The 12,912-nt window shown below is 36.1% G+C and overlaps 1 protein-coding gene and 1 long non-coding RNA gene across 5 annotated transcripts in view; one reads left to right on the top strand and one right to left on the bottom strand.

The window, feature by feature from the left end:
- LAMA2 (laminin subunit alpha 2) overlaps positions 1 to 12,912 on the top strand; it is a 622,674-nt gene that overhangs the window by 579,446 nt on the left and 30,316 nt on the right. For all 4 annotated transcript variants that reach the window (XM_033235504.1, XM_033235503.1, XM_033235507.1 and 1 more), the window contains 3 exons: positions 1,992 to 2,112; positions 4,559 to 4,735; positions 12,679 to 12,827. In XM_033235504.1, coding sequence (XP_033091395.1) covers positions 1,992 to 2,112; positions 4,559 to 4,735; positions 12,679 to 12,827 — 447 coding nt within the window. The remainder of the gene's footprint in view (positions 1 to 1,991; positions 2,113 to 4,558; positions 4,736 to 12,678; positions 12,828 to 12,912) is intronic.
- Positions 1 to 12,912, bottom strand: part of LOC117097550 — a 38,229-nt gene that overhangs the window by 17,179 nt on the left and 8,138 nt on the right. The gene's annotated exons all lie outside the window — the stretch shown is intronic.

Genomic DNA, 12,912 nt, shown 5'->3' with positions numbered 1-12,912 from the left:
GAAAATATGGAAGCAAGTGAACACTGTTAATGAAATTCACCATTCTCTTTGCATTATGCAAGAAAAATATAAGCGAAATTCTCGCCCTACAGTTGGACATGTTCTTTATAACAACCGACTGAACGAAAAGAAAACCTTGAGAACAAGGAAAACTTATCAATGAAAATAAAGAAGTTCCAGAAAGGAGCTGGGGGTGGAAACAGACATGAAATAAATCACCTGATATACACTGCCAAGGTCTAATTTGTTTTTCCACCTATTTTTCCTCATGCTATGTGTTTTTCATTAAGATAAAAAAAGGAACTTGGCATCATGGGACAATGAGGAGAGAATTAATCATCACCCTATCAACTACAATATATTGATGCCTACTGGACAGCTTTTACCGATGCTGATTAACACCACATAAAGAATTATCTTTTTCACTTCTGTATACTTTCACTATTCAAAATAGTAGCCACAAGTCACAGTAGCTATTTAGTTGTAAATTAAATCAAATTAAATAACAATAAATATTCAGTTTCTCATTGAGACAAGCTACATTTCAAGTCCCAGTAGCCACATGTGGCTAGTAACTACTGATTTGAACAGTGCAGAACAGACAATATCCATCATCACAGAAAGTTCTGTGGAACAGCACTGTTATAATTAAAGAAGTATCATCATCACTGACATTCTGATAGCCTTTGTTTGTTGAGCACTTACTGTGTGCAGTGCTATTCCTTAATTTATTCAACCTTTGCAACTTGATCATGTAGATACTATGATTACTATTATCGTGCCTATTTCACATATAAGAACACTGAGTCTTGGAGAACTCAGATCACTTGCAACATCTGGACTCAAGGGCAAGGACTTCATTTTCTAATCTGCTGACACACTTGCCCCATTTTATGAAGTCGTACGCAAAAATAAACATTCAAGTGTAGATTGAGTATAAAAGTCATTTCTCAAATTTACTGAAACAATGAAATGTATGGGTTTTTGCATTTGATTGCTTTATTTTGTTATTGTTCTAATATAGAATACAGACTTTGGGGTCAATCTGTAAACTAAACTCATCTGTTAAAAAAAAAAAACAAAAAAACATGTATTTATTTTGAGACAGGGATCTCACTCTGTAGCCCAAGCTGGAGTGCAGTGGCATGATCATAAGTCACTGCAGCCTCAGCCTCCTGGGCTCAAAAGATCCTCCCTCCTCAGCACGTCCAAGTAGCTGGGACTCCAAGCACACACCAACATACCCAGCTACTTTTTTTGGAGGGGAGGGCAAAGACAGGGTCTCACTATGTTAGTTACCTCAGGCTGGTCTTGAACTTCTGGCCTCAAGCGCTCCTCCCTCTTTGGCCTCCCAAAATGCAGGGATTACAGGCATGAGCTACTACACCTGGCCAGTAAACCTAATTTTTAAACATCTGTTTTTAAACTATGTAATCCAAAAGAATGTTTCTTAGACTTTGTTTTACTTAAAAGCCTTAAAGAGATATGTAATATTATCTTATTTTTCAGCTATCTCTCAAGAAAAAGCCTCAATTAAAAAAAAAAAAATCTTTTTCAAGATAAACATTTTCAGATTTTTTTCTAACTTTTGAGCAAGGTTTTTAAAAACTTTTTGTGATATAGTTTGTTTATGCTGCTTACACAATTATCTTCTCTTTGGTGAAAAAAAAAAGCTTATTTCATTATACATATAAAGCATTAATAAGAAGTCAGTTAATTCCTGTACTCCATGTTTAAATGCTGTGGGTGAGATTATTGTTAAAGGGGAGAAGAAGGACTACAAAAAGACTCCTTTTGCAAGATAACATTCACATCCACTTAGACCAACCAGTAGATAATGGAAACCAGAGTTTGCTGGGTACACGTGTGCGCAGTTTGATAGACATGTGCCTGCATGTATCTGCTCCATAAGGCTTCCTTCCAATTGTCAGAGACTATACTGCCATCACCCTAATGATACTGCTTTTGCTTTCCATTTGACTATTCAATAGGCCAGAAGTAAACCTGAAGAAATATTCCGGCTGCCTCAAAGATATTGAAATTTCAAGAACGCCGTACAATATACTCAGTAGTCCCGATTATGTTGGTGTTACCAAAGGATGTTCCCTGGAGGTTGGTCTGTTCTTGACAGTTCTCTAAACACATTTGTATCAGATTTTACTTACTTAGTGTGGCTGCTCCTACAAGGATCAGTCTTTTGTTAATATATTTTACATTTCTACTGATCCTACTCTTAAAGCAAGATTAAAGCATTCTCTAAATTACCATGATAAAAAATGGGATTATGAAGTCCCAGAATTGTGATCCAATTTCCCAAATGTGTAGCTCTTTATGGCACATATCAGTAATACTAATCTCTTTTCTGTTTTTCTCTTTTTTTCCAACACTACTTTTCCCTTTTCCTCATTTTTGTCATTCATTTTAAATTTATTTTACTTTTATGTGTTGCATTTAGCTTTATTAGCAACCTTACATTTTTTCTGGAACCATTTGAGTTTATACAAGTAGCAAGCAGTAGTTTACACCATAACCGTTAGTGCATAGTCTGTTGTCTACAACCTTGAAGTCTAGCCCCCTTGTCTTTGAAATAACATAGACTGGGACCTGTGGCAACCAACTCTGCAAAGACTTGTGTTTGACATGCCTGCAAAGTCCTTTGTTAGTTGATATCCTCAGTAACTCTTCTTTGATGCTAAAGCATCCTAGCATTCCCCTATTTTCATTTAACTATTCTGCACTGTTTCTTCAGTTGACACTGACCCATATGTGAGAAAGACCCCGGCCATAGCTCTACTCTCTTAAAATATCGATAAGCAAGAGTCAATGGTCAACAGCAAATATTAGCAAGAATTTTATAGAAACTCAATAATGATGGGCTTGTTTTTAAAATGAAAATGTTAAATATGTCATTCTCATACATTTTTAATTATCCTACTGTAATACAATTATTCATTTCGGCTGCTGCTTCTAATTAAAATTATCTTAAACCACTCCAATAGAATTAGGGAAATGAAGGGAAAACGTGGGTAAAGAAAAAAGTGAATCCACCACTTGAATGATGAGGTTTAAAGACTGGAACAGAACTTTCAAGATCTTCATTGTTCACAGCTACAGGCCCCAATTTGGAATAGGCCATAGACACCCACTCTGAGAAGTCTGGGAATAAGAAAAGGGAAAATACATTAAGAACTAAAACTGTAAGGACCCATATTGGCTTCTTAAAGGAAGTTTTACCGAGAATTTTAATCTTCAAAGCCTAACTCTCATTCACATTCAAAAGATATATACATGAGGATGGAAACTGTCCGGAAAATGAATAGCCTCTGCACGTGGAAATTACGATTCCGTAAAGGCATTTTTCAGTAACCAGGAATTATTTTGCAACTAAAATATGAGGCAGAAATTTGATGTGGATAAATATTGAAAAGTCTGCACAGTAGTTTTATCTGAACTATCTAAAACTCCATGATTTGAAAATTGGAATAGAAAACAGATTATACATTTTACCAGCTCTTATGTCATTTAACTGGTCTTGAAACACTGTGGGAGGAAAATAGCCTACATTAAAGGATTCTTTGCTTTTACTCCTACAAAATCTAGGACTTTAAAAATGAATATTTTAAGCACTTTAAATTCCTAACTACATGGGCTTGCTTAAATAAATACTGGCAAATTCATACAGTGGAAAGTCCTCCTGCCATTAAAAGTGATGATCTGCATTTACTGAGAGAGTGATATCCTCCACATATGTAAGAAAAAAAAGACATTAGGAATGAACGTGTCTATCAAGATTCATTTGAAGTGTAGGGAGGAGGAGAGAGGAAGTGGGCAAGGTTATGAAAGAGTGGATGAATGAATGAATGAATGAATTATAGAAAGCTATATGCTTCTGCACAGCTTTGAGGAGATGGAGATGGGGAGCTGATTTTCTCCCTTTTGCACCTTATTTACATTTCTACTTGAAATGTAACTGTTTTAATTTTATACTCAGCAAGGACAATGGTACTATTTTAATTTTAGAAAAAAAACTAGACTATGTGGTGTTTGGTTTATTTATTTTTAAGGTTTGGTCTTATCACTGGGGAAAAATGCAGACACAGATAATGGTCATACCCATCTGTAAAACATAAACAATTAAGTGATAGAGTTTATTCAAGAGATATTAATTATAGTGTTTTCAAGGGAAACTTAGGGAGATTGATAGACATGTGCCTGCCTGTGTGTCAGTTTGGCTTAAATCTTTGGTTTAAACAAAAAAAAAGTTATCTAACAGTGATAATCTTCTATATTTAAAATCAAAAGTTCCGGAATAAAAGTAGATGCTATAATTCTGATTTTAACACAAACTGCTTAGTAGATTTGAAGTTATCATATAACTAGATATAATATTTCTTCAACTGCTCTTAAGCTTTCCATGTAACTGTGGGTTTTCCTGCTTTCTAAAACTATGATCTATTTCATAATCACATTAAGTGCATCGAGGAGGGTGAGTGAGATGGAGAATTTATTTAAATTTTTATTTCTAATGGTGTCTACTCTCCTCTTCCTTTACTCGCAGAATGTTTACACAGTTAGCTTTCCTAAGCCTGGTTTTGTGGAGCTCTCCCCTGTGCCAATTGATGTAGGAACAGAAATCAACCTGTCCTTCAGCACCAAGAATGAGTCTGGCATCATTCTTTTGGGAAGTGGAGGGACACCAGTACCACCTAGGAGAAAACGAAGGCAGACTGGACAGGTACCTTCACACCTAGCTGATAATGCATGTTCCCTAATGCTTATATAAAACAGTTAACTTGCTTTTATATTTTTAGTTTTGCATCATTTATTTCTGCTCTCGTCTTGGCTAGCAAGGACTAAACATTCCATTTTTCCATGCTGGCCTCCTATTTCATTCGCATCATCTCCCCAGGACAATTGTGTTCTCTAGGATGTTCCTGTTGATCAATTGCAGGTGCAAAGTCACACTCATATTTGCACCTATATTTCCTATGCGTTTAACATATGCGTATGTAAAGAGGACAACTTAAAACATATTCACATTATCTTACTTTCTACTGTCTCCAAGTCCAACTCCTTACCAAATCTGTAGATATTCACCTACGGTCCCTTAAATTTAAATTCTTCTAAGATCAGTCTCCCAGTTGCACTAGCTGAAGTGATAGTCTGTTGGGCCTGACTCATCCCATCCTCTCTGGACACAAAGAAGGGCAGAAAATGGACCTGGGAGAAAGCAAGTAGAACACAACCAACACAGACAGGGACAAGTGTAGCCCAATAGCATTCAAGGATGTTAAAGCCTAAAGAATATCAACCGTCCAGGTGTAGAGGCCGATGTCTGTAATCTCAACACTTTGGGAGGCCGAAGCAGGAGGATCGCTTGAGCCCAGGAGTTTGAAACTAGGCTGGACAACATGATAAGACCCTGGCTCTACAAAAATGTTTAAAAATTAACTGGGCATGGTGGCGTACGACTGTGGTCCCAGCTATTCAGGATTGCTATTCAGCTATTCATGCCACCACACTGTAGCCTGGATGACAGAGTGAGAGTATCTCAAAACATTTTTTTAAAAAGAGTATCAATTTTGCAAGGACATAAACTTTAGTATTTATATCCCCTGTCCATTTGATTATGTTAAAAGCAATCCCTCCAATGCTCAGATTTAAGCGTCATAACTCTTATTGCCTTGGTATTCTTTAATACCTTCAATCACATTTTTTAAAATGTAATTTTGCATTTAATCTAGTTTTTCTCAGTGAAAGGGTTCATAGGAATTATTTTGTCTGCCATGACCAAAAGAACAGAATACTTTATAAATATGTCCTTAAGTATGTACATACCCTTGTAAACCAGATCATGTTATTTGTGATTATGTGTTTTAAAAATCAATTTTAGCATGTGACATTTAGTGATCAATCATATCATGTAACAAATCTTATTTACTTTTCTAAAAAATACAAAGCTCACACAAAATATTCGCAAATAGAACCCAAGATGTATAACCACGAGTAATTTGGATTATTTCAGGAATGCAGAAGTGGTTTAATATTAGAAAATCTGAAAATCGGCCCAGCACAGTGGCTCACACCTGTAATCCCAGCACTTTGAGAGGCCGAGATGGGTGGATCACAAGGTCAGGATTTTGAGACCAGCCTGGCCGACATAGTGAAACCCTGTCTCTACTAAAAATACAAAGAAAATTAGCCGGGCATGGGGGCAGTTGCCTATAATCCCAGCTACTTGGGAGGCTGAGGCAGGAGAATTGCTTGAACCTAGGAGGCCTAGTTGCAGTGAGCCGAGACTGCACCATTGCACTCCAGCCTGTGCGACAATGCGAGACTCCAACTTAAAAAAAAAAAAAAAAAAAAAAAGAAAATCGAAAAATCATATAATCTTGTCAATAGATAGTAAAACATGGTAAAATTTAACAGTCATTCATGATTTTAAAAAAATACTTAAGTAAAGACTAATAAAGAAGAAAAGAGAGAGGAATCAAATAGATGCAATAAAAAATGATAAAGGGGATATCACCACCGACCCCACAGAAATACAAACTACCATCAGAGAATACTATAAACACCTCTACGCAAATCAACTAGAAAATCTAGAAGAAATGGATAATTTCCTGGACACTTACACTCTTCCAAGACTAAACCAGGAAGAAGTTGAATCCCTGAATAGACCAATAACAGGCTCTGAAATTGAGGCAACAATCAATAGCCTACCCACCAAAAAAAGTCCAGGACCAGATGGATTCACAGCTGAATTCTACCAGAGGTACAAGGAGGAGCTAGTACCATTCCTTCTGAAACTATTCCAATCAACAGAAAAAGAAGGAATCCTCCCTAACTCATTTTATGAGGCCAACATCATCCTGATACCAAAGCCTGGCAGAGACACAACAAAAAAAGAATTTTAGACCAATATCCCTGATGAACATCGATGCAAAAATTCTCAATAAAATACTGGCAAACCGGATTCAGCAGCACATCAAAAAGCTTATCCACCATGATCAAGTGGGCTTCATCCCTGGGATGCAAGGCTGGTTCAACATTTGCAAATCAATAAACGTAATCCAGCATATAAACAGAACCAAAGACAGAACCAAAGACATGATTATCTCAATAGATGCAGAAAAGGCTTTTGACAAAATTCAACAGCCCTTCATGCTAAAAACGCTCGATAAATTCGGTATTGATGGAACGTACCTCAAAATAATAAGAGCTATTTATGACAAACCCACAGCTAATATCATACTGAATGGGCAAAAACTGGAAAAATTCCCTTTGAAAACTGGCACAAGACAGGGATGCCCTCTCTCACCACTCCTATTCAACATAGTGTTGGAAGTTCTGGCTGGGGCAATCAGGCAAGAGAAAGAAATCAAGGGTATTCAGTTAGGAAAAGAAGAAGTCAAATTGTCCCTGTTTGCAGATGACATGATTGTATATTTAGAAAACCCCATTGTCTCAGCCCAGAATCTCCTTAAGCTGATAAGCAACTTCAGCAAAGTCTCAGGATACAAAATTAATGTGCAAAAATCACAAGCATTCTTATACACCAGTAACAGACAAACAGAGAGCCAAATCATGAATGAACTTCCATTCACAATTGCTTCAAAGAGAATCAAATACCTAGGAATCCAACTCACAAGGGATGTAAAGGACCTCTTCAAGGAGAACTACAAACCACTGCTCAGTGAAATCAAAGAGGACACAAACAAATGGAAGAACATACCATGCTCATGGATAGGAAGAATCAATATCGTGAAAATGGCCATACTGCCCAAGGTGATTTATAGATTCAATGCCATCCCCATCAAGCTACCAATGAGTTTCTTCACAGAATTGGAAAAAACTGCTTTAAAGTTCATATGGAACCAAAAAGAGCCCGCATTGCCAAGACAATCCTAAGTCAAAAGGACAAAACTGGAGGCGTCATGCTACCTGACTTCAAACTATACTACAAGGCTACAGTAACCAAAACAGCATGGTACTGGTACCAAAACAGAGATCTAGACCAATGGAACAGAACAGAGTCCTCAGAAATAATACCACACATCTACAGCCATCTGATCTTTGACAAACCTGAGAGAAACGAGAAATGGGGAAAGGATTCCCTATTTAATAAATGGTGCTGGGAAAATTGGCTAGCCATAAGTAGAAAGCTGAAACTGGATCCTTTCCTTACTCCTTATACGAAGATTAATTCAAGATGGATTAGAGACTTCAATGTTAGACCTAATACCATAAAAACCCTAGAAGAAAACCTAGGTAGTACCATGCAGGACATAGGCATGGGCAAGGACTTCATGTCTAAAACACCAAAAGCAACGGCAGCAAAAGCCAAAATTGACAAATGGGATCTAATTAAACTAAAGAGCTTCTGCACAGCAAAAGAAACTACCATCAGAGTGAACAGGCAGCCTACAGAATGGGAGAAAATTTTTGCAATCTACTCATCTGACAAACGGCTAATATCCAGAATCTACAAAGAACTCAACCAAATATACAAGAAAAAAACAAACAACCCCATCAAAAAGTGGGCAAAGGATATGAACAGACATTTCTCAAAAGAAGACATTCATACAGCCAACAGACACATGAAAAAATGCTCATCATCACTCGCCATCAGAGAAATGCAAATCAAAACCACAATGAGATACCATCTCACACTAGTTAGAACGGCAATCATTAAAAAATCAGGAAACAACAGGTGTTGGAGAGGATGTGGAGAAATAGGAACACTTTTACACTGTTGGTGGGATTGTAAACTAGTTCAACCATTATGGAAAACAGTATGGCGATTCCTCAAGGATCTAGAACTAGATGTACCATATGACCCAGCCATCCCACTACTGGGTATATACCCAAAGGATTATAAGTTATTCTACTACAAAGACACATGCACATGTATGTTTATTGCAGCACTATTCACAATAGCAAAGACTTGCAATCCACCCAAATGTCCATCTGTGACAGACTGGATTAAGAAAATGTGGCACATATACACCATGGAATACTACACAGCCATAAAAAAGGATGAGTTTGCGTCCTTCGTTGGGACATGGATGCAGCTGGAAACCATCATTCTTAGCAAACTATCACAAGAAGAGAAAACCAAACACCGCATGCTCTCACTCATAGGTGGGAACTGAACAATGAGATCACTTGGACTCGGAAAGGGGAACATCACACACTGGGGCCTATCATGGGGAGAGGGCAGGGGGGAGGGATTGCATTGGGGAGTTATACATGATATAAATGATGAATTGATAGGTGCTGACGAGTTGATGGGTGTAGCACACCAACATGGCACAAGTATACATATGTAACAAACCTGCACATTATGCACATGTACCCTAGAACTTGAAGTATAATAAAAATAAATAAATAAATAAATACTTAAGTAAACTAAGAGGAAGGAACTTCCTTAGCCATCTATTAAAATAAAACTATAACAAGTATTCCTGATTAAAAAAAAAAGACATTATAAACATTTGCTATAAAATCAAGCCCAAGAAACGGATGACTATTTTAACTGCACTGATCTTAGCATAGTAAGAAAAGAACAAGTAAGTATAGCACAAGAACAAGAATAAGAACAAATATATAATTTAAGAATCATTATAACAAAATAGGCACAAAGCCCATATGGAGAAAATTATAAAATTTCATTGAATGATATCAAAGTATTTCTCAATGATTATAGTCAATAAATTGGCATAGTTAACATGTTAATGAAGAGAGTAAAGACTCAATATTTAAAATATGTCATTTCTCCCCAAAATGATATGTAGATTCAATTATAATAAAAATATCACCTTATTTTTCTGTGAATCATGACAGCTTATTCAAAAATTTCTGTCAAGGATGGAAGTCCTAGAAGAGAAGGATAATGTAGTTGGGGCTGTTCCACCAGATAGCAGCACATTGAAAGGTAGAGTTTTGTATGGTGGAACTATCGTGTTAATTCATGTATAACTGTGCAAATAGGAAAGAGCTGAAAATACACAAGCACAGATGGAAACAGCATTTGACAATAAGTGGCACTGCATTTCATTAAAAAAAAACATTGCGCTGTTCAGTGAATGACTTCAGGGTAATTAGTTATTCATATGGAAAAAATGAAGCTAAATTTCTTTTTCATATCAAACCAAAAAATAAGTTCACAATAAATTAAAGTCTTAAATATGGAAGGACAAAAATCTTTAAAATTCTTAGAAGAAAATATACTGGGATAACTTTTGACCTTCAGCAAAAGAAGACTTGATCGAACAAAACAAGATTATAAGTGGAACTGCATTAAAATTAAACTTTTTGGTCATCAAACAACACAAAACACAAGCCTTGGTCTGGAAATGTACAGTATGTATAATCTATAAGGAATACAATCCTTGTCCCCAAAAGGGGAAAAGCTCATTGCCGTTTATAAGGGGATATCAAAACATACTGGTTGCTATAGTATTAGAAAGAACAGTATTGGAAAGATGTGAATCAAAGAGTGCCTTTGATCACTGCTGGTAGAAAAAGTAAATTTCTAAAGCAACTTTGGAAAACAATTTGGCACTGTCTTCTAAAGTTGAACATTTGCATACTCTCTACAAGCCAACAATTCCACTCCTGGGTACAGACCCAAGTTTTTGCACATTTGCATAATAAGACTTGTACAAGAATGTTTATAGAAGTATTCTTTATAATAGCAGAGAAACTAGAAACCAACCCAAATATTCATCAGCTAGAGAACAGAGAGGCAAACTGTGGCACTTTTGCATAACGGGATATCAAGCAATAAGAAAAAGGAATAAATTATAACTAAACATAACAACATAATAAATAGAAAATAAATAAAAATGAAAAATGTGCTATATGATACCATTTTTGTAGATTTGTTATACAAGTAGCACTAAACAACATATCGTTAACAGACACATGTGAATTTCAAAAAAAAAAAATTTTTTTTTTAAGTAAGGTAATGATAAACATAAAATCCACATTTGTGGTTACCTCTGAGATGGAGAAGCAAGGAGATGGTATTAGAAAGAAATTCATAAGAGATGCAATGGTATTGTTTCTGAAATTTGGTGGTAGATTTACAGGTATTCATTTTATTGTACAGTGTTAATGCAGCTTCATCATTTACATGTATATCACTCATATTGTGAAGAATATATCAGTCATAATAAAAATATTTTTGAAGAGTAGAAGGAGAAAAGTGTTATTTTATTTCATTTCTTACTACACATAATAAGCACTAAATAAATATAAAATACAAATGCCCTCTTAAATTTTTTTCTTTATCTTGAAAAATAAACTTTATTCTCACTATTGCAAATGATAAGCTAGTTATAATAAGAAGACCAGATCAAATATTCTGAAATAGATTTCCACTAAAGGATACTTGATTCCTTCATCACTGCCAGATTTTTAAACACTACCTACTGGCTCCAAATTTCTCCCCCTCAAGACAAAAGAATGAAGGTGAATCTCCAGCTTTCAGGATAGTGCCTAAAATAAAACAGATTCCTATTAAAACAATTACAATAAGAAAACACTAAGTACTATAGTATAAATTAAGCTAAAATGACATTTTAATGTTTTAACATTTTAATAACTCATATCTAGTTTATAAAATATCATAGTATATGCTATCTGAAGAAGGACCCAATGTTAAATAGTGTAAGTCTGTTACACATAATTAGATTTAGATTCAGTGCTGGTTAAATTGACATGTTTTATACTTCAAAGCTAACAGTGTTGATACCCATAGAGTTATTTGTGATTCCGTTCTGCTAAATGGGTTTGATATGTCAAACAATTCATGAGCTAAGGAATTTTTAATTGAGTGAGTAGTTTGTGATTTCCCTTTGACAGATGGTGAGCACTTATCCAGATCCTCAAAATGTTTTGTGGAGGACATGTAACTACATACATGATTTAGTAAATTATTGGAACGTGATGATGTTTGATGGAAACTGTCACTACCACCACAGATGACTCATGGAGAACTGAGCCATCACTGTGCGTCAGGTGCTCCTATACTCCACAAGAAAGGAAGAGCACGTGGCATCAGCTCTAGGGATAAGGACTGCATTTAGGCTCCCTGGGGTTCATGATGGGATATCAAAACCGCACTGGTTGCTATAGTAACAGTAGCAAGAAGAAAGCAGACAAATTTGTGGATGAGAATTTATCTTCCTTCTTTCTAAATGTGGGAGGCAGGTTACATGTTTGTGATAGCAATCTATTCCACCAGCTCAGAGAACAAATTGCAGTCTAAATACTCAGAATGCCACAAGGTTGAGAGTCAGTCCTGATTCTCAGAAACTAGCTATCCACTTGTGAATATAAGGGACAGGGATTTTGTTGACACCGTTTGTCTCCTGATGAGTTTTGTAAGTTAGAGGACCAGCACAAGCACAGCTGTTACTTTCAGCATCACAAATCTGCTTTGCAGAGAACTGCTATATTAATATATCCACTTTCCAGATCATCTCACAAGCAAAAATGGTAACTTATTAGAAAGATATTTCCAGCTGTTTTCAAAACCATTTGAGAAAAGTCTTAATTTCTCAGGTAAATTCTCAGAGCAGATGAGCCTGTGGTTCTGCTAGGGAATCTCTAAAGCTAAGTCATAAATTAGACTTCTGTTTAATCTTCAATAACCACTTGCTTTTGCAGGCCTATTATGCAATACTCCTCAACAGGGGCCGTCTGGAAGTGCATCTCTCCACTGGGGCACGAACAATGCGGAAAATTGTCGTCAGACCAGAGCCGAATCTGTTTCATGATGGAAGAGAACATTCCGTTCATGTAGAGCGAACTAGAGGGTAACAATAGCACTAAAATATTTATTATTGTAACTCAGGTGAACTTCCTTTGCTAGCACCAGTATCCATCAGTATCTGCCCGAAC

The sequence above is a fragment of the Trachypithecus francoisi genome, unplaced genomic scaffold, assembly GCF_009764315.1.
Source record: "Trachypithecus francoisi isolate TF-2019V2 unplaced genomic scaffold, Tfra_2.0 Lachesis_group15, whole genome shotgun sequence".
NCBI lineage: Eukaryota > Metazoa > Chordata > Mammalia > Primates > Cercopithecidae > Trachypithecus > Trachypithecus francoisi.
This window is presented reverse-complemented; position numbering and strand designations above follow the sequence as displayed.